The following is a 21,054-nucleotide window of genomic DNA, read 5'->3' as shown; positions in this document are numbered from 1 at the left end:
AATTTTACTCGCTATTCCTTTAATATTCTTATTTGATAAGAGGCTGACAAGTGTCTCATGTAGGGCCCCCTCTGACATTGGTCCCTTTATAATTTCTTAACATTTATGCAACTTAACCGTCTAATAATTTTTCCTCTCAAAATAAAAAAAATAAAGCGGATAAAGTACAGATCACTGATTCGTTCTCCATAAGAGTAGCAATGTCTAGCAGAGTCGCGAGTTATTGAACGTCACATGCTATTGTATTTTTAAAACGAAACAAAAATCACAAACAGCCCTTCGGGTACCTTGCTATCGCAGGTATGCAGAAAAATGCGGAGCAATTGAACAACGATTTTACTATACCCCTTCTAGATGGCGTATTTTCTCCTACCCGCAGAATGTAAAATGAAAAGACAGACTCGTTATTTCTTCATTACATAATTAAAAGCGTGTATTTCATTTCCTACACACCACACACACAATAGTAAGAACAAACAGGACAAACAGTTTTATGTTACAAAAAAAACAAACAACACAAACCACGGTAACATTCTATACAGTCGATTGAGAGACAATACAAATGAAAAGGCGATCGACGCTTGGGGTGGGTTGACACAACCTATTTACAATCGACTACGGGCTGCTGCAGTTATAATCCCTTCGCATCCCGCGCAGAAAGTACGGATGACTCCTGTTGTTCCAGGTGGCTATCGTTGCATTAGCGCTCGTCCAACGGTAACAATAACCACAGCGAAGAACGAATGTGAGGGAGAAGACAACCCGACGATGGTCGATCCGGACGGCCGTCGAACCACATGGTAGGATCACGACCGACGCTGTCTTTTGAGTTCCTGTACACAAGAGAACGCGAGCTTTGCGAGTCGACGGCGACGATTTGAATGGACGTTGGGCTGGAATCGATCAAACCTTGAGCAACATGGCACCATTTAGCAATGAATACGGCAAACGATCCCTCTCGTCCTCCCCTCTCTCCACACTAAAAAAATATCCCGCCGGAAATGGAGAACAAATTCTTGGAATACAGCGGACGATTTGGAAACAAATGTCATCCAAGGAGACGACAGAGCAAACAAACAATTCACAAATTGGGATATTGAAAACATTGAAACAACACAACACATCGACAGTCGGGGATGCGCCAGGCAAATGAGCTTGCCATTTCATAATTTGTTTTCTTTTTTGTTTTGTTTTGGACACGTACGTACATCTGAACGCATCCCCAACTTGTCGCGATAATTTTTTTTTTAAATCGAGGATAAACAGGAGCGATATGGATACAGAAAAAAAAATCAAAACAAATGACATGCGCACACAAACACACAAAAACACGGTCGCGTTGGAAAAGGACAGACGGGGGGCGAGGGAATTGGCACTTGGCTAGTTCGCTCTCTCTCTCGCCGTGTGAATGGAGACATCTTGCAATAATTTAATTTGGAGATTGAAAGCGAAGAGCTTAACACATTTTGGCCATCGCGAGAGGGGTAGTATTGAATTAGGATCCTGCTCTATTTTGACCTATTTTTTTCTTTTCTTTTTTACAACCGCAGTTCCGTTTCAGATCCCGAAGAAGCGCCGGTCATGATGGCCGTCGACCGAGGAGGGCGCTGGGTGTGCGACGGATGGTGAGACGGATGGTTCATCGGTTTGGGGCCAGTCATGACACCAGGTGGAACCAACGGCGAGATGGACGGCGAGCGATTGGCTAGTGGTGACAAGCTGGGAGAGAAACTCGGTGACATGGCCGGCGTGGTAAAAGTGCTCTCGTGGTTGATGGGCGAGCGCGGAAGAGATGGCATAGGAGCTAGCTGACCGGACCCGCGGACGACGGGCAACAGGGTGTTGAGGGCCACAGGCGCGATGGATCGTGGCGCCACATTGGTGATGAGCGGCGGCGGAAGCGTCTTAACCTGTGCGTTCAGCGGCTTCTTGTTGGGCGTGCTGGTGCCGTAGCTGTTGGGCGCCGAGTCGTCTTTTAGACGGGCAATCTCACCGAAAACGTGAGCCAGCGGCTGGTATTGAGGTCCCCAGTCGAGTAGATAGTCCCAGTTGTAGCTGCCCGTTAGCTCCTCCTCGCTGTGGACGATTGAGCTAAGGGAACCCGTCATCGACGGTTGGCTGCTGTCACCGAAACCAAAGTTGCAGGTGCCATCCAGCACCGTTTCCGGATCGACTTCTCCGCTGACGTCGTTCAACTTGGCGTAGATCAAGTTGGAGAGATCCATGCCGTCGCCGTCGCCCGTCCCTTCGTCGTCGTCAAACAGGTGCATGCCGGCCATACTGTGGCCGCCGTGATTACTCGAATGACCGACGCTGACTCCGTGATGGTGACCAGGATGACCGACGTGACTGTGCGAGTGTGAGCCATGCGAGACGTGCGATCCGTCAGAGCCGACGCCGACGACGCCGACACCCACACAGTTGAGCCCTGGATCCGTTCGTGAAGGATCAATGCCCAATCTGGCCAAATACTCTTGCGTGTTGTGGACGGAGACGTCCGAGAGGTTGTCGTCGTCACCATGGATACCGGAATCGGGCACGTTGACGGGCAAACCCAGGCGCTGTAACTTGGCTTGCTGTTGCTGGTGGCGCAGAGGTCCTTCGTTGATCATTCGAATTTCTTCGTCTTCTTCAGCTTCGGGTTCACCTTCTTCCGCTGATCCCCGTCCGCTGGATGCCGAGTGGCTTTGCTCTGACATCTCGGAGGTGTTGACATGATGCCGTCGCTCAGCGTGTTCGTAATTAGGAATCTCGTTGTACTGAGGAGGAAATGCCAGCGTGTCGAATTGCGAAGCCGAGTCAAACGGATCGGGAGCCGATCCAACCGACATGGGCGCCTTGGAGGTTCCGCCGCCGGCCACAGCTCCACCGAGGGCGGGTTGTTTACGATGACGCATGTGCAGGAAGACCAGAGCCGCTACGAAGCCGAGGACCAAGAAGATGAGAGCGATCAAGAGTCCCATAGCCCAATCGGCTAATCCACCGACGCTCTGATCAGCGCTGGCCAGTCGGGTTCCGTTGGCTGCGCCTTCCACCACAATTTCGACGACGCTCATGTTGCTCAGCGATCCCGGACGGCCAGACGAAGCCACCACGACCAAACTGATGGAATTTCCAGTCAAGGCAGACGCTACGGGCATCATGGCGGCCGAACGGCGACTGTGGCTACTTCGACGACGACGACGACCGATAGGTCCCCGATCGTCCAGTCGCTTCCTCACGCTGATAACTCCGTTCATCTTGTTGATTTTGAAATGCGGGTGCTGATTGCGCAAATGGTAGACAACGCGGCCGTCGGTGCCCTTGTCCCGGTCGGTGGCCAAGACTTTACCGATGGCGTAGCCCACATCAGCGTCCGACGGAACCGAGAATCGATAGGAGGATTCGGTGAATTCCGGAGCGAACTCATCGCGGCTTTCGACGTCGATCTGGACATTGACAGAGGCCGTTTGGCCACCAACGTCGCTGGCTTGAATCGACAGGTAATAGCGGTTCTTGGCCTCGTAGTCAAACACGGACTGGGTGACGATAGTTCCGGTGGTGGGATCGATATTGAAGTGATCCTTGCCTTCGCCTCCGGCAATGCTGTATTTGAGCTTGCCATAAGGTCCGCGATCCATGTCGTTGGCGTGAGCCGTGAACACGACTGTTCCCGCAGGCGCATTCTCGGCGACAAACTCCAGGTAGGAGCCGACCGGGAATGCTGGCCCGTTGTCGTTCTCATCTTCGACTTTGACGGCGATGGTGGCAATGGCCGACAAGGGTTGAGTGCTGTGGCCGTCGCTGGCGCGCACGATGAATCGGTGCTCGCCGGACATTTCAAAGTCGAGCGGTTTCTTGAGAGAGATGACGCCGGTGGACGGGTCCACCTCGAAACAGCCTTTGTCGTTGCCGGACGTGATGTCGTAACTGAGACGGGCATTCTCGTCGTGGTCGCGGTCGGTGGCGGCCACGCGCAGCAGAGCCGTTCCGATGGCCTGCGCCTCCGACACTTTGACTTCGTACAGCGTCTGATTGAAAACGGGCGGATTGTCGTTGACATCGTCGACGTGGATGACCACGTCGGCCGTCGAGTTGCGAGCCGGCGACCCGCGGTCCATCGCCAACACTTTGAGGTTGAAAACGGAAATCTCCTCGCGATCCACCGTCTTGACCAAAAGGATTTCGCCCGTGTCGCTCGTTATCTGGAACGTCGAGTTGATGTTGCCATTTTCGATCGAGTAGTCGATGTTGTGGTTGTCTCGAGTTTCGTCACTGTCGGCGGCCGAGACGTGCAGAACGATGGTGCCACGTGTTGCATCTTCACTAATATGGGCCCTGGAAAATACGAAGAAATCAAATTTTAATTGGAAAACGTCGAATTTCGGGGAAATTCAATGATCGCTTACGTGTAAACATCTTGCGAAAATTTCGGAGCATTGTTGTTGACGTCGGCTATCTGGATGCGAACAGCCACGACGCTGGACAAGGATGGTCGGCCCCTGTCTTGAGCTTTGACAACCAACTGCAAAACCGGCTGGCGTGGGTTGAAGGTGAGCGTTTGGTTGGTGTAGATAACGCCCGTCTCCTCGCTGATGTAGAAGGCGTCAGTCGGCGAGATGGCCAGACTGTAGCGAACGCGGGCGTTTTCTCCCTTGTCGGCGTCTGTGGCGTTGATGCTCAGTACGGCGTAACCGGGTTCGGTCAATTCTGCGAAACCGCAAATCAAATTCACGAGAATGAGTTTGCGTGATAAATAAAGAGAAATGAATGAATTATAATAGTCGAGCGACTTTTACCTGGCAGTGATGCGTGGTAGTTTTGGACACTAAACACGGGCGCGTTATCATTCTCGTCGAGTACGTTGACCGTGATCGACGTTTCGGTAATGTGCGCCATATCGGAAGCCTGGACACGCAGGGTGTACTGTTGTTGGCGTTCGTGATCCAACGGCTGGGCCAGCGTGATCTTCCCGCTGAAGCGATCGATGCTGAACATCCGATCGGGATTGCCGCCGTCGGCGAAATCATACGTCAATGTCGGGTTGGTATCGACGTCGTTGGCCGTAATGGTCGTGATGACCGTTCCCACTTCGGATCCTGCGTTTCCATCAAATATTCGTTTTAAAATAATATTCGCAATCGTAAAAGTAATAATGAAATTTACCTTCGCTGACGCTGACGACGCTGTGTGGTGGAAACGTGGGCTGATTATCATTGACGTCGACAATATTGATGCGCAGGGTGCAGGTGCCCGTCAGTTGAGGCGATCCTTCGTCGGTGGCTATGATAGTCAGTCGATAGAAATCGCGAATTTCACGATCAAGAACTATGTTGGTCTTGACGATGCCAGAGAATGGCGGCTCGATGACGAACGCGTTGTCATGGTTGCCGTCCACGATGTGGTAGATGATGTTCGCATTGGCGCCCATATCTCCATCAGTCGCCGACACCTACGACGAAAATGTGATTAAAATCAATGAACTTGACACTAAAACGGACACAAGACAAATGACGTACCTGCATGACGAATGTTCCTTTGTTGTTGCCTTCCCAAACGGCGGAGGTGTAGCTGTCCTGCGTGAACCGCGGAGCGTTGTCGTTCTGATCGAGCAGGTCGACCCAAACGGTGGCGTAGCCGTAAAGGGGCGAGGCTCCTTCGGCCTGAGCCACGACGATCAGCCGCAGATGAGGTGCGCTCTCAAAGTCGAGCCGTTTCTGGTCGCGGACGCGGATCAGTCCGTTGTTAGAGTTGATTTCGAAGGTGTTCTCCTCGTTGCCGCTGCCAAAACTGTAGGTGACCCTTTGGCGACGCCCGTCCGACCGCACGGCTGACACCTGGATGACATCTTTGCCGACGGGAGCGTTCTCGCCCAGTTGGACATGATAGGTGGTGTTCTGAAAGCGGAGTGCCACCTGAGACGGGACGTCACTCGATCCGGCCTCGCCCATCCCGACGCGGATCTCAATCAATCCCGTGGAGCTGAGCGACGGCGAGCCTTTGTCCGTGGCCAGGACCTCCAGATGGAAGAGGCGGCCCGATTCCATCGTCAGGGAATTGGTGGCCGTCACGACACCCGTGCTCGGATGAATGCGGAATTTCGAGTTGGACGGCTGATTGATCAGGCTGTAGACGACCTCGCCGCCAGGGCCTTCGTCCTTATCTTCGGCCACAATTTGAAGGAGTTGCTGGTTTGGCTGAGTGAAAGCCGGGACGTCGGCGGCGAACGGGTATTTGACGAAAACCGGCTTGTTATCGTTGACGTCAGTTATGGTGATGTGGATCTGCGCCTTTTCAGAGCGGGCGTCGTAACGTCCACCGTCCGTGGCTCGGACCTCGAAAGTGTAGCTGCCCCGTCTCTCACGATCAAAGTGACTGTCACAATTGAAAAATGACAAAAAAAGAACGTATTATAAGAAAAATGAGAACAATAGGAATTTTTGAATTTCCCGCTTATTTTAATCTTACCCGGTGGTGGTGAGGACGCCCGTTTCGTTGTCGATTTTGAAGAGCCACTGGGTCTCGTTGCTCAGCGAGTAAGTGATTTTGGCGTTGTGACCGCGATCGGCGTCGGTGGCCTGTACGGTCATGACGATCGTGTCCGGTTGGACGTTCTCGGCCAGGGTGGCCGTGTAGCGATTTTGGGTGAACCGTGGGTCGCTGTCGTTTTCGTCGTCGACGCTGACGGTGATGTTGCAGAATCCCTGGCGAGGCGACGGGACGCCTCGGTCCTGGGCCGCGATGATCAGGTAGTACCTATCTTTGAGCTCGCGATCCAGCGGCCGGCTCGACAGCTGGCCCGTGTGCAAATCGATGCTGAACTTGTTGCCGACGTTGCCACCCGTAATGCTGTAGGTGATCTCGCCGTTGACTCCTGAATCGGCGTCGGTGGCCACCACCGTGTGGATGACGGACAAGTCGCTGTTCTCCGGCACGCGCAAAGGGTAGCACGACTCGCCAAACTGAGGGGCGTGATCGTTGACGTCCAACACGTCCACCACGACGCTGGTGGCGTCGTACTGAGCCGGAAATGAGCCGTCACGCACGTAAATCGTCACGATGTAGGAGGATTTGCGTTCACGATCCAGCGGTCCGGTGGTTGTCACGGCGCCGGTCGTCGGGTCCACACTGAACATGCCATCGGCGATTCCTTCCGGGATGGCGTACGTCAGGTTGCCGTTGGTGCCGACGTCCTTGTCGGTGGCCGACACCTTGACGACGAAGGTACCGGCCGGAGAATTTTCCGCCACGGCCGCCTCGTAGAGCGGACGGACGAAACGCGGCGGATTGTCATTGATATCCTCCACGTGGATGTGCACCAATTGCCAGCTGGCCCTGGCCGGTCTCCCATGGTCGGTGGCCGTGACGTTGAGGGCGTAGCGGTTCTGCGACTCGCGATCGAGGGGTCGGGTGACGGCCAGAACGCCGCTGGCGACATCTAACGAGAAAGCGCCATCTTCGTTGCCGGAAACGATCGAGTAGGAGACGCGGCCGTTGTCGCGGGCGTCGCGGTCCACGGCGATGACGTGCAGGAGCGGATAGCCGACCGGCTCGTCCTCCATGATGTCGACGCGCGTCCGCGACACAAAGACGGGAGCGTTGTCGTTAAAGTCCTCGACGAGGATGCGGGCCGTCACGGACGAAGTCAGCCGGTCGGCTTCGTTCTCCGGCTGATCGGACGCCGTCACGACCACCATGAATTCCGGATGCTGTTCGTGATCCAGCGGGTTGATGAGCGTCAAGATGCCCGAGTTGGCGTTGATTTTGAAGGCTCCAACCGGCCACTGGTGGGTCAGAGTGTACTGGATGGCCCCGTTGGATCCGTCGTCCGGATCGACGGCGCTAAAGTTCCAGACGGCCGTCCCGACGGCCGCGTTCTCCGAGACGGAGAAGACGACCGGGTCGGCGTTGAAGCTGGGAGCGCAGTCGTTGACATCCACCACGTCGATCTTGATGTTGATGATGTTGCTCTGCGGATGGGTGACGCTGCTGTCGACGGCTTTCACCTGGAGCGTGTACTGGGCCACCGCCTCCCGGTCGATCTCCCTGGCCACGAACAGGGCGCCCGTCGTCTTGTTGATATCAAACGAGCCGTAGGCGTTGCCGCTGAGCAACGTGTACGTCACCCGCTCGTTCTCGCCCGCTTCTCGATCTTCGGCGATCACTGTTCCGATCTCCTGTCCGATTGGCACGCCTTCCACCACCTGCATTCACAATTCAACACAAAAGAACGACGATGAAATGGAGGGAATTTGTTTCGTACGCCAAACCAACTCCCAGTAATGTAACACGATCTAATCTAAGGTCAACAGTTTCACATTTCAAAAGACAAGGTATTCTATTAAAAAAACTAAGAAAAAGCAAGTGAAAGATTGACGCGGGAGAATATGAATGCTGAAGGATGCAGGGGAAAGAAACAATGGTGATGGCCATGCCAACGGCGTAAGGGTGGCCACCGCCGTTTGCCGTCACTCGCACGTCTGTCACTGGAACTTTCAATGGCTCACAATAGTAACAAGCCGACTGACAGTCTCCGACACAATCTCCCCCATCTCTTCTTTTTTTTTTTTTTTTGATTCGTTATTATTTCGAGCCCTTCTCCCACACGGCAGACGGCAATAATAATCCATAACGTTCGCGCTTGAACGGACCAACTCCGCATTCCGCCGGATTATATAGGCTCCGATTAGAATATTTCTTTTTTTGTTTTGTTTTAAAGAAGGTTCCAGGGCAACAGGTGGTGTATATTAAAACAAAAAGAATAACTTTTGTCATTCTGCCCATTCCGATTGTGGGTTTCATTCTCGTCACTCTATTCAACTTGTTTGGCTTCTCTTAACATCTTTCATCATTCCCGAAGCAACCGGTTCTCGCCATCGTATAGACAACGAGCGAGTCAAAGAAATTGAACAAGGGCACGGATTAGGGACGTATCAAAAATCGTTTTTTTTTTTTTTTTTTCTTTGGGGTTTTTTGGCTTTTTCATTTTCTTAAACTCGCTTTAATGAACTATTTAGTTTATATATATTTTTTAAGGTTTTTTTTTTCTTTTTGAAAGGAAGGTTAAGAGGAAGAAGTAGACACCCCAAAATTAAATAGACTTCATTTGATTTGATTCATTCCATCCCTCAACCCCACCCCACCCTTTTTCAATGCGTGCGCACGCACTCACGCGATCACTTGATGACCACAAAATCGAAAAGGAAACAAAACACGAAGGATAACGCTAACGATAACGCTAAAAAATTAAAAAAGAAGAAGAAGAAAACACACACACAACAAACACAAACTCGCAATTGTTAAAAAGAAGAAGAAGAAAAAAAGCGATGCGGCCAACAAACGAGAAATGTCGACATGATAAAGGCATCACGCAGCCACACCGACCACCACCACCACCACCACCCTTCGCCTCCTCCCTCGTGAGAGTTTAAGAAAATATATATCCCCGAGACAATGTCCGAGAAATGTTAAAATTGTTTCGCTTTTTTTTTTTGGTTTTCGGTTTTTGTTTTACTGGAAGACTTATATAAATGCATATTTAAAGGGGGGAGAAAATAAAAAAAAAGGTTCGAGACTCGTGACAAATATTTCGAGACCTTCTTCTTCTTCTTCTTTAATTCTCCATCCCACTTTGAGTGGGGGGAGGAGGAGGAGGAGGAGGTCGAAAAGGCTCGACAGACAATTAATATTGATGGGAAACTTCCTAATTTATAAATGGACGAGACGATGAACCGAGAGGAGAAGAAGAAGAAGAGGAATCTCAACTCGAAAATAAACGAGCACGAAAAAGAAAAAAACAAAAAAAAAGAGTGAGAGAGAGACAGAGAGGGGAATAGAGATAGCGAGAGGCGAAGAAGAGATACTGTAAGACAATGAGCTTAAGAGAAGAAACGAGGAAGAGCACACGATGAAGAAGAAGAAGAAGAAGAAGAAGAGAGAAACCAAAAGGAGCGTGAGAGGGAGAGAGAGAGAGAGAGAAAATCCATCATGTCCGGCGCGAGTGACGTGACTAACCTTGAAAGCGAACGACGACGTGGAAAAGGTCGGTCTGTTATCGTTCAGATCCAACACCTCGATCTGGAGTTGGCGAACGGTTTCCTTGGGCGGGCGGCCGTGATCTTTGACTGAAACCGCCAGCCGATAGAAGGCGCGTTCCTCGTGATCCAACGTGACTTTGGTCCGGATAGTTCCCGTCGACTCGTCAATAGTGAAGGCCTCCAATCCGTCAGTGTCGTCACCTAAGCCAAATGGATCAATCCTCATTAGAACCGTATCGCTCTCTCGACGTGAACCGCAAGGCGTCGTCGCTTGGACTTTTGGAAGCTCTTCAACATTTTTCTTTTGTTTTTGTTTTTTTCTCTCCCGAACGCTCTTTTGTCCACTTTGCGCGCTCTCCACCACATCGCCAACCGTATCATCATCGTGACCAATACGGTAACAAACAATTGCTTCAGCGCCTCCAACCCTTACTTTTGTTTTAATTCTATTTTTGAGGTTTGGTTGCTTCATTGCGTGTTGGCTGTTGCAATCAACCTCAAAATAGTCGTGATTTTCTTTTTGAAGTTATGCAATGCGATTTCTTCCAACAAATTTAAAACCCGAAGCCAAATTTAAAAAGTGTGAGAGACAAAACTCACCAATGACGAACGAATAAGTGATGGAGGCGTTGTTGCCTTCGTCCGTATCGACGGCCCGGATGCGCACCACTTCCGTGCCGGCAGGAAGTTCTTCGCGAACGCTCAACACCGTCTCTTCCGGCTCGACGATGACCGGCGTGTTGTCGTTGACGTCAGTGACCATCACTCGGACGATGGCTTTGGCACTTCGCGGCGGATTTCCTTGGTCTTTCACCTCGATTTGCAGTTCGTGAACAGCTTTGGCCTCACGATCCAGCGGATTCTTCGTGAAAATTTCACCTGTTAAAAAAAGAGAAAAAAAGGATTATTAAATGACACATACAATTATCAATCAATTCTCTTTTGAAAATAATTTAAAAAAATCATTTGTGATGTAACCGTTGGAGGAGGAAACATTGAGGCGAATTATATATACAAGTTGAAATCAAGTTTGTTGGAATTTGAAATCTCGAACTTATTTTTCTTTCTTTCTTTCTCTCATTCGTCCGGTTGATTTCTCACTCCCTTTGGCTTTCGACTTGGAAGAGTCACAGCCCAAAACTCGAAGAAGAAGAAGAAGAAGAAAAAAAAAAGAAAGAATGGAAAACCAGAAAACGTAATCGTCTGAATCATCTTAGCGAGGAGGTTATTTATTCACGTCTTCTCCAACCCTTCTGCGCGCGCTCAATCGTGTATAACTGTATAGACGGCTGCACCAACAAGTCAGTGGTGAATGCGCGCTAGAGCTATCCAACGGTGGGAAGTAGTCGTAAAAATAACATCGAAACTTCATGTTTTTATGATAGTTTCTTTTCTTTTTCTTATTTTCTCTTTTTTCGGGTTAAGAAGAAGAAGAAAAAAAAAGCATAAAACAAAAACAAAACGAAAAAAAAAAAGAAGAACCGGAGAAGAAGAAGAAGAAGAACAACCGAGAGCGCAAGAAGAAGGTGACTAAAAATAAAGAAACAATGGAAGGCCAGAAATGCCATGAGCGTGAAAGAACACTTGCTCGAGAACATGACACCTCTGTGCCCACTCTCATATACCGAAGGTTATTTCGTTCTGTTTCGTTTCTTTCATCTCTCTCTCAATTCATTTTTATTGTTTTTTGTTTTTCTTTTCCACGCCGTTATTGTTCCGCTGCAGCCGTCAAGTTTCGTGCCGTGCTTTTTCCATGATGGTTTGTTTGCGTCCAGAGAATTCGTCGTTTTGACAAGCATTATTAACCTCTCGGCTTCAATGAGGTAGAAATCGAGAGAAAAAAAAGGGGGGTGGGGGATGGAGGTTATATACATACAACGACCGGCAAAAGACCTGGAAGCGTCCGCAAGACGTGCAAGTTCGGTGTGTGTCGGACAAACGGGCGACAGCATCAACATTTTGAGAGCCATAAAAACGACACCTCCAGCAAGGAGGGGGGTATTTTTTTTTGTTTTCGACTCGTACTAGTAGTAGAAGTCTATCTTTTTTTCGTGTGTGTTAGTTCCCTTTTTTAACTCCGCAGCAAACAGTTAAAAACTATATGAAGTGGGGGGTCGACCGAGGGCAAACAAGATAGAAAGAACACGAGAAAAAAATATATAGCCTATCGCTTTTTTTCTTTCCCTACCTAAACGTAAATGTGTGTTTTTGCTTGTGTTGGCTTTTCATTTCGCCATAGACCCAAAAAGAGGACCTGACGTGGTCCTCCGAAAAAGAGCGGCGAGAGAGAGAGAGAAAACAAGAAATATCACACGACATATCGTCTTCAAGAGTCGCCGACAAGCGGGCAAAACCTTTTCATCCCTTTCTACTGGGCTCATGCCTCTTTTCTTGTTACATTTTCTTCTTCTACTATTCCGCTTTTCTCTCTCCCCCCTCCTTTCTCCAGTGCATCCGTTTTTTTATTTTTAAATCTCACTTGACACTCTTGCGCGTTTGGTAGCGAGTAGACACCAATGAGGAGGCGCTGCCGCCCGAGCAACTAGTTCGGTAAAGACCCCTGGAACACACAGCCCCCCCCCCCCCCACCTTTGATAAATGTCATGTTCAATTCAAAAGGACCGCGCATTGATTCTTGTTCCGTCTCTTTTGATTGGAGTCACCCGCCATCAAATTCTTTTGTGGGTTTCTTCTTCTTCTTCTTCTTTTTTGTGGTGGGGGGGACATGTAAATGATGGGCGGCATTTTTCGCCTGGCAGTTGTCTCATCTTTTTCTTTTTTATCTTTTTGAAATGTGACACGGCACACACAGGTGAGAAAATGAACCGGACACAACCAAAGAAAATGTGGAAAGAATGAAAGGAGAAACGAAAACAAAGAAACAAAACTCAAACCACAAATAAAAAACAACACGAAAGTGCGAAACGGCTACAAAATGCCACAATGCGACAATTGAACCGCACGAATGAGACACGGATTCGCACAATGCAGCTAAGGTTCACGCTTGATATCCAACTATGGCATCTCATCCAGTCGCCCGCGTCTAACAATCACGTCAAACGCCGACCGGACGGAGACGGGAAATATTTTAATCGTGTCGTTTATCCCGGCACTTTTTTCTGTTCGATTTATTTGTTAACGTACGTCTGGTTTCTCTTTAGACGTTTTCCATTTTAACCGATTCTCGATTATTTCGAACGTCATCCGGATAAGCTCTTTCATTGTCCGTCTACCAGTTAGTTGTATAGGGGAAAAAAAAGGCCGCTGATGTTTTATTTTTTACTGTACTCTCCATATTTTGATTTGTTATTTTATTTTATTTTTTTCGTTGTATGTATCGCCTGGTTTTTCTTTTGTTTTTATTCCTCGGGTTGTTGGTTGTCGACTGGGCAAAGCTGCGGCCTCTTCTTGACGTGAGCACCACACCTTGACAGAGCCGGTGAGCGGGAGAGAAAAGAGAGGTGTGCATTCCTTTGATATAAGCGCTTTTTTTTTCTTTCTTTTCCTTCCCTTTTTTTTCGTTTTTAACTTCTTCTTGTTCTTTTATATTCTCTTGTCCATCGGGACTAGATACGTACAGCACGTACAGTGTTTGAACGTTGAGCCGGGCAGATAAATCCCGTTAGATCGCGTCTGTGTAGAGTCAGCGCAGAGAGACAGGACACGCTCCGAAGATGAAACGGACGATGAAAAGGAAGGGCGAAGAAGAAGAGGAAGAAGAAGAAGAAGAAGAAGGAAAAGAAGAAGAGGAAGAAGAGAGAGAGAGAGACCTGGGGCTCGTCTATTCCACAGCTTCTCGCTGCATAATTCTATTTTCCCATTCAGGGCTGATACGCACACTCTCTTAACTAACATGCATTCCTTTCCTAAAAAACCCGAAAGGATGGCACAATGGCGCCGCGTTCTCTTCTTCTTCTTCTTCTCCTGTTCTTCTTCTTCTTTGTTTTTTTTTTCTTTACCTTTGTTTCTTCTTCTTCTTTACCACCTTCCCTTCGTTACCACTAGAGTATATAACCTGTCCTGCGTGAGCCCCGTGTCTTTCTCGCTAACGCTTTTTTGTTTTTTGTTTCTATTTTAAATATTATCGAGTCTCTCCTCGTTTTTCTCGGAGCTTAGTCGAACTCTTTACATTTGTTTCGCTTTCTTCCGTTTTGGATTCCTTTTTTTAAAATTTAGTATATCTTTTGATTTGTTTCCCGGATGATTTATTCAAGGTATTTTCATATTTTTCTTTTTTTTTTTGTTTTATTCCCCCCTCCACCCGTTTCGTCTAAATCTTACTACCGGAAAAGCCAAGTTCACTATTTTAAAGTTTGGGATTTAGTTTTTTTTTTCTTCTTCTCCAAATGGACGATTGAAAATCCCTCGCCTAAGTAACAATCACAAATTTGACATTTTTCAAATCTTTTACCCTATTCACTATACGCGCCGGCCCGAGTCCTGCGCTATGCTTTGCTATGCCCAAGTCTCATCGGCTGTGACCTGCTGCTGGGACCCTAAGAGTTGACTAGTCCACAAGAACAAGATTCGACCTATAGAGAGAGGACAGGCGCGATCAAAGCGAGAGGAGGCTTAAACGCTCTTAAATTAATGGCTTTTTCATGCTACACTAAGGAAAGGAGGAAACAACAACAACAACAACAAAAAAAAAGGAAAATTTTCCGTTGGAATAGAATTTTTCTTTCGAAAAGCACAAGTGGATAGGAAAATGGAAAAGAAGGAAGAAGAAGAAGAAGTAGAGAAAAGACAGTGAAGGAAGATTGAGGGTGGAATTGATTAATGCACCGAAGGCAAGGGGGTTGGGTCGGAGAGGCAGCAGCAGCAGCAGCCAGAGGGAGAGTCCATCCAGATAGAAGAAGAAGAAGAAAAACCCCGGAGAAAAGAAGAAGAAGAAGAAGAAAAAAGAGTGGATGGCATCGACAGCATTCTATGAACATCCAAACAGGCAACAGAGCAAGCGGGCACACCGGCACAGCGATATTGACGAGGCTGTAGGGGTGATGAAGTTGATGGCCTCTCTCTCTCTCTCTCCGGTTGTTAAGGGGGCCCCTTTTGCTGGGCTCCCCTCTTTCTTTTTTCAACCTGACCCTCTCTCTCTCCTTTTTTACCTGCTATTCCTACCTCCTTCGAAAACAAAACCAATTTTTCTTTGATCAAAATATATATAGTATATGTATATACTGTAGGGGTGGGGTGTAAGGAAGGAGGACCCAAATAAATAGAAAGAGAATGGAAGAAAAGAGCTAAGAAAACGACAAAGGGAAACGCACAACACACGAAGGAGAAGAAAAAGTCGAAGAATATAGTAAGAGGATGAACATTTTTCGACTTTGACCTTGCCTCTCTTCGTCGAGCTATTGAAACCTCTTGTGCCGCCCCACACACACACACACACACACACATGCACACACTAAACGTCTTATCCACCGCCGCCGCCAAGATGACGCGATTCATTTCTCCGTTACGTTTCGACATTCTTTATCCTCTCTCTTATTGTACAACTACGCCAACAACAGAGCCAACAACAAGAGCCGAGGTATAAGAGAATAGAAACAGAAAAGATGCTCAAAAGAGTTCCTCGTCGACTCTATGGTTCCTATCCTACACATATAGGACGACCCCTTTGACCTCCCGGCACGGCACCGAAAATTTGTTCAGGCTCTGGCGCTATCGACACCGATGGTAAAAAAACCGACCAGCCGGGGTAGATAAATCGAACCTGATCCCTTCGCCTTTGCTAAATATAAATTTCTACACGGGATTTGATTTGATAAAACACAAGCGGGGGGATCATATCATGCCAATCCCTGCGGATAAGGGGGGCTGTGCTACCGGAAGAAACGACAAGTCATAAAAAAGTCTCGTAATTATTATTAGACATACTGGTTTGTTTTGTTTGTTTTTTTTTTCAAGGGGGGGAAAAACCGTATAGAAGTTATAATAGAGAAGGAAAAAAAGACCGAAATAAATCTATTTTACTCTTGACGGGAGGGAGAAAAAAGAAAGAAAAAAACGACTTCGGTGCCCGCGCACAAAAGACGTGCGACACAAAGAAAGAAGAAAACGATGAGACCTTGTCTCGTCATTGCCTTTTCTTATTTTATATCTGTCCCTTATTTATTTTTTTTTCTTCTTTCTCTCTCTTTTTTTTTTTTTGATTTGGCCTCCTTCTCTCTCCGTGAAGCAGACACGATGCGACAAGACCACTCCAATCGGATAAACGGGAACGTGTCGGGACGCAGCGAGGTGTTTCGCGGCCGCTTGTCATTCTCACCCGAGATTCCATTGCCCCTTTTTTTTCTTCTTGTTTTCTTCATTTTTATTTTCATTTTTTTTTTTTTTCGCTTCTTATTTTTTAAAATTTATTTTATTTTTTTTTATTCCTATATATCTTTTTTTTTTCTTAACTTCTTCTTTGTGTGTTTCTCCTATCATGCTCTCCGGCAGCAGCTCTCTCTCTCTCTCTTAGACTTGCCTATCGCTACAACATTTCCATTTTCATCTTCTAACTCATTTGGAAAGTTTCTCACTTCTCCTTGTTGTGAGTGGCATGTGACTTCTTTAGTTCTTTCTTTTTTTCTCTCTCTCATTCTTTGTGTTTCTCTCCTGTTCACTCCCTCACACGCTGGTAAGACGAAAAAAAAGAAAAGACGGGAGAGTTAGGAGAGAGAAAAGTCATAATCACAGTTCGAATTCTTTCGCCGACAATGCCCAACACCGGACGAAAAAAAAAAAAGAAAATAATTTTTTTTTTCTTCCCCCTCTGCGTTGAGTTAACGCGTCGTGAGTGTGCATTTTCGTGTTGACATCAGCAGCAGCAGGGGGAAGAAGAAGAAGAAGAAGAAAAAAGAGGAGCGGGAAGAATTAGAAAACTCGTAGAGAGAGAGAGAACCACACAACACCTTTCTTTGCCCGGCAGCAGCAGCACCACTTTTCTCATTTAATTTCGCTGCTATAATTACTTGGATGGTTTCGTTTTGACGGACGCTCTGCGCACGCGTGTACACCGGTCCCTAGTGAATGTATAACGCCGGGCTCAAGGGGAAAAAATCCGTAAAACTGAAAGATAATAGGATGAACGCGCTTCACGACCGCACGAAAAAAAAAACTGTCGGAGCAGAGAGAAAGAAACAAAAACAAGACACATTTCCTACAAAAAACAACTAACGAAAAAGAGAGAGAGAGAGAAAAAAAAACGTGAAGAAAACGGAGGAAATACAAACAAGCCAAATCAGACAAGAAAAACTTGATATTGAAACGAGCGAAACCAGCAAACCAACCTCTACTCTTTGCGCAAGCTTTTCCCGTTGTTATATTCTTCTTTCTTTTTATCATATTCTGTTTCTTGTTTATTCATTTTTCGTTTTTTCGTCTCTTTGTTTTTTATTTTCTTAGTGCTCATGTGTCTTTCAGAAAGAAAAAGACTCTCACGCAATCCCTAGTGGTACTGTAAGTTCGCTATGAAAACGGAGATTCAACCGAATGGATCGTCCACTATCCGAGTCTCTTTTTCTACTCGATTCTCATTCACGATCCGATAAGATGACTCTCACTCTCTCCTTTTCACCTTTTAATCACCCTCCCAAAATAAAAAAGAGAGAGATGAATATCGATGAGCAACAGGAACCCAGAGTCGCAACTGAGAGCGGACTGAGCTCATCTCAGGCAAGTCCCAGCTTTCGACACGCTGAGCTGGACATTCTAGAACTCTACAACGAAAAATAATAAAAAAGGCTTTTCTCTTTTCTTTTTTCCCTACCAAAATCGGCTACTATCTTGATTACACGTTGACCGTGAACCACGAAACCAAATCTTAAGTAAAAAAAATAAAAAGAAACACGGAATCGAACAGAACTAAAAAAAGAATAGTGCAGGCCTGCCGAAAAAAAAATCTTGGACCTGATTTTCAGAACCAAGTGACTCTTGCTTCGATTCACAGTGAAAGCCGCTGCGAAGGGCAGCAGCAGCAGCAGAGAGAATTAAAAGCCGCTCTGAAGAAAAAAAAAATACAGACAGACTGAGGGACCATCGGGGGTTTTAGCCGTTAGCGGATGGGGTCGGTTGAGCCGCAGCGGCTTCGGCACATAAAAAGAGTTGACAAGGCGTAATTTTCCCTATGACTTAACACTTTTCCCTGACACCCACACACACACACACACACACAACAGTTATATACATATATATACACAGTATATTATCTTTTTTTTTTCTCCTGCAAGTAGAGAGAGTAGAGAGATGCGGGCAAAAGCCTCGACTCGTATCAAGGCGCAACACTATAACGCTAGAAAGTCCCGCCTACTCGATCCGAAGGATCCCCAACACACATCCGGGTATCGGAACCAAGGGGAAAGATATTCCTTCAGGGGTTCGCTGACTTTCGGTTTTTGGTTCTAGGCTTTGATCATTTTGTTTTTTTCGGACTCCGGAACGGACCAACTAAGTTTCGCATTCATTTACATTAAGAAAATTTCTTTTTTTCTTCTTTCCATTGACAAGGTTTTTGCCTTGAACCGACGATGAGAAAACCTGCGTCCAGATGTGTTTGACTCTTTCACTTCGTCCGCTACGCATAATAGACCCTAGTCCATAAGAGAGGAGGTTCGCGACGGGGTTACGTTGCCCAACTCGGAGCGCCATTAAAAGCGAATAAAGAACGGAGGATTCAAAAAAAGAAGATCGAGACTGGCAGAGAAGTCTGGAAAAATAAATAAAAATAAAGCCCAGGCAATTCACTGCGAAGCTGCCGTCATCATTTGAATTTACGAGTCCCGCAGGAAGATGCGAGATAGGAGACGATCTGGTGGACTTTTCAGAGCCCTGGCTTCATCATGAATGAAAAGGTGGGCTTCTATTCCTTTCATCCACAAATAATAAATGTATGATCAATGGGAAACAACTCACAGCTCACTTGCGTACCACAGTGGCTCTTTTCTAGCTAGCTAGCGAGCTAGCTCTTTTCTATTTCTATTTCTCTGGCTGTTCAGAGCTGCTGCTGCTGCTGCTGCTGCAGCAACTCTCTCTCTCTCTCTTTATCAGCCTAGGAAAAAGAGAGTCGGGTTTGGGACGGGACAGACTGTCGGATGCCGAGTAAACCATGCTTGATTGATGATTGATTTAGACGTTTCAATCAAGACAGAGTGATCGCGCACGTTCCCCAAGTGTTTTTCTTATTATTTATCCACCCCTCGAGTCGATTTTCTCCTTTTTTTTTTGTCGAGATTAAGAATCGAAAACCATCAGGACACGTGTATATCTAAGTTTCAAAATGGAAACAACAAAAAAAAGCTGGAAAAACTAAACCAACACAAAGTACAGCCAAAAAAGAAATTGGTAGATATGATTGAGTTTACGAAATCCGAAGAACATTGTCGTTCTTATAAATATCGTTCGGAGCCGAAAAGATTCGGTCGCCGCTGGTTGCCGACCGAGAGTGGATTCGAGTTCCGCCAGTTGAGTCTGTAGGAGCGAGTCGTTTGTCCAACATCCCAAGGAGCCCATGAATTTAAAATTCATATTATACATGTACTGAATGCAAGATCTCTTTTTTATCTTTCTCTCTCTCTCTTGGAAATTCCAAGCTGAACTCTCTTTCTCTCTCTGATTCTCTCGAGTGTGGTTTGTTCATTCCTCCTGCTAGCTGAGCTTCCCTCCCACACAGAGAGAGAGACACGCACGTGGACACAGAGACAAAAAGCGCTGGCCGAGCAACAGTCTTTGGTCCAGTTTTATCATTATCAAGCTCGGAGTTGACGTTGACTAACGACCGCCTCAGAGCCGAAAACGATTGGCTCTCTCTAAGTGCACTTCTGGATATCACCAACCCATCCGCAACCTTGATGACGGAAACCACGCGACCTGACAGTTTCCCACCTGTTATCCTTACCAAAAAAAAAAAAAAAGAAATCCTCTGCTCCTCTCTCCCTCCTAACTTCTTTCCCCCCCTTTTCGGGAATTTCGAAAAAGAAAAAGAAAAAGAAAAGAAGAAAAATACTGTGGAAAATCTGTTTCGTTTTCCCGTCCAAGACTTAGGGGCGCGCACACACAAATGACGTCCGGAATCTGATAACTATCGACGAGTAAGGAAAAGAGTTCAGTCAGCAAAAGGAATACACAAAGTCGGACATGATATAAGTTTCAAGGGGAAGAAGAAAAAGAAAAAGAAGCTCAGCCAAACAAATAAGGAAAGACAGAAGGAAAAAAAGAAGAAGAAGAAGATTGCAGCAGGGTTGGGCCAAAAAGTCACATGCAGCAGCAGCAGCAGCTGAGACAAACTAGTATAAGCGGGAGAATTTGACAGCCAAAAAAGATATGGAGGACCTGTCGGTTAGAATCGAGTTCCAATCGGCTTTTTTTTTTCTCTTTCAAACCGCAAAACTCAAGAACATGCATATAATAGGATTGTCTATAGTCTCTCCAACTGCGATACGTGTTCCAGACGGGACGCATGTTGTCGCTTCCTGATTAACGTCTATTTCCACTTTGTTACATGATTTTCTCTTGTGGCCAAAACAAAAAGAAAGAAAAAATACTAATAAGATTTCAGGGTTGGTATTTATTTATGCGGTTTTTTCTCCCTTTCATTATCTCCATCTTTCTGGAACGGGTCCCCACCGGTCCTCATCGGCGAGCCATCAGAAAAACGAGAAAACTCTCAGACTCCCAACTACCGAAGAAAAACTTGTCCGTCTCTTCTTCCCATTCCTTCGGTCGTCTTTTGCTCCTCCCCTCTCTCTCTCTCTCTCCCTCCCTATTCTTCTCTAATGGATTGCGTTATCAGGCATCAACGGATTCCGATAGCGATTGGCCACACAGGTATAAAACTAGTGTGTTATTTTTTCTCTTCGCCGTCTCTTCCCTTTTCTTCTGTTTTTTTTCTGTCTCGATTTTGTCCCATGGTTTTCTCGTATGTATAGTTTCCCCGGTTTATTTATGTTTTAAAATTCTCTCTTTCCTTGTTATTTTTTTCCCCCGAAACAAAACAACCAAACTTCTGAAAAAGTCCGTTGGTAACTTTTGTGTTTGTTGCGGATGTGTGTGT

General features: G+C 46.9%; 1 protein-coding gene across 1 annotated transcript in view; it reads right to left on the bottom strand.

Moving 5' to 3' along the window:
• Positions 1 to 415: 415 nt before the first annotated feature.
• The window catches only part of LOC124208183 (protein dachsous-like), a 47,455-nt gene continuing 26,816 nt past the window's right edge, over positions 416 to 21,054 (bottom strand). Inside the window, exons 6-13 of the mRNA XM_046605927.1 lie at positions 10,617 to 10,895; positions 9,994 to 10,217; positions 6,448 to 8,183; positions 5,499 to 6,354; positions 5,146 to 5,431; positions 4,779 to 5,078; positions 4,389 to 4,689; positions 416 to 4,317 (exon numbers count right to left, since the gene is read on the bottom strand). Of these exons, the coding sequence (XP_046461883.1) occupies positions 1,539 to 4,317; positions 4,389 to 4,689; positions 4,779 to 5,078; positions 5,146 to 5,431; positions 5,499 to 6,354; positions 6,448 to 8,183; positions 9,994 to 10,217; positions 10,617 to 10,895 (6,761 nt within the window). The 3' untranslated portion in view covers positions 416 to 1,538. The remainder of the gene's footprint in view (positions 4,318 to 4,388; positions 4,690 to 4,778; positions 5,079 to 5,145; positions 5,432 to 5,498; positions 6,355 to 6,447; positions 8,184 to 9,993; positions 10,218 to 10,616; positions 10,896 to 21,054) is intronic.

This window comes from Daphnia pulex, chromosome 2, assembly GCF_021134715.1.
Source record: "Daphnia pulex isolate KAP4 chromosome 2, ASM2113471v1".
Taxonomy (NCBI): domain Eukaryota; kingdom Metazoa; phylum Arthropoda; class Branchiopoda; order Diplostraca; family Daphniidae; genus Daphnia; species Daphnia pulex.
Note: the sequence above shows the minus strand (reverse complement) of the source record. Positions and strands in the feature narration are given on the sequence as shown.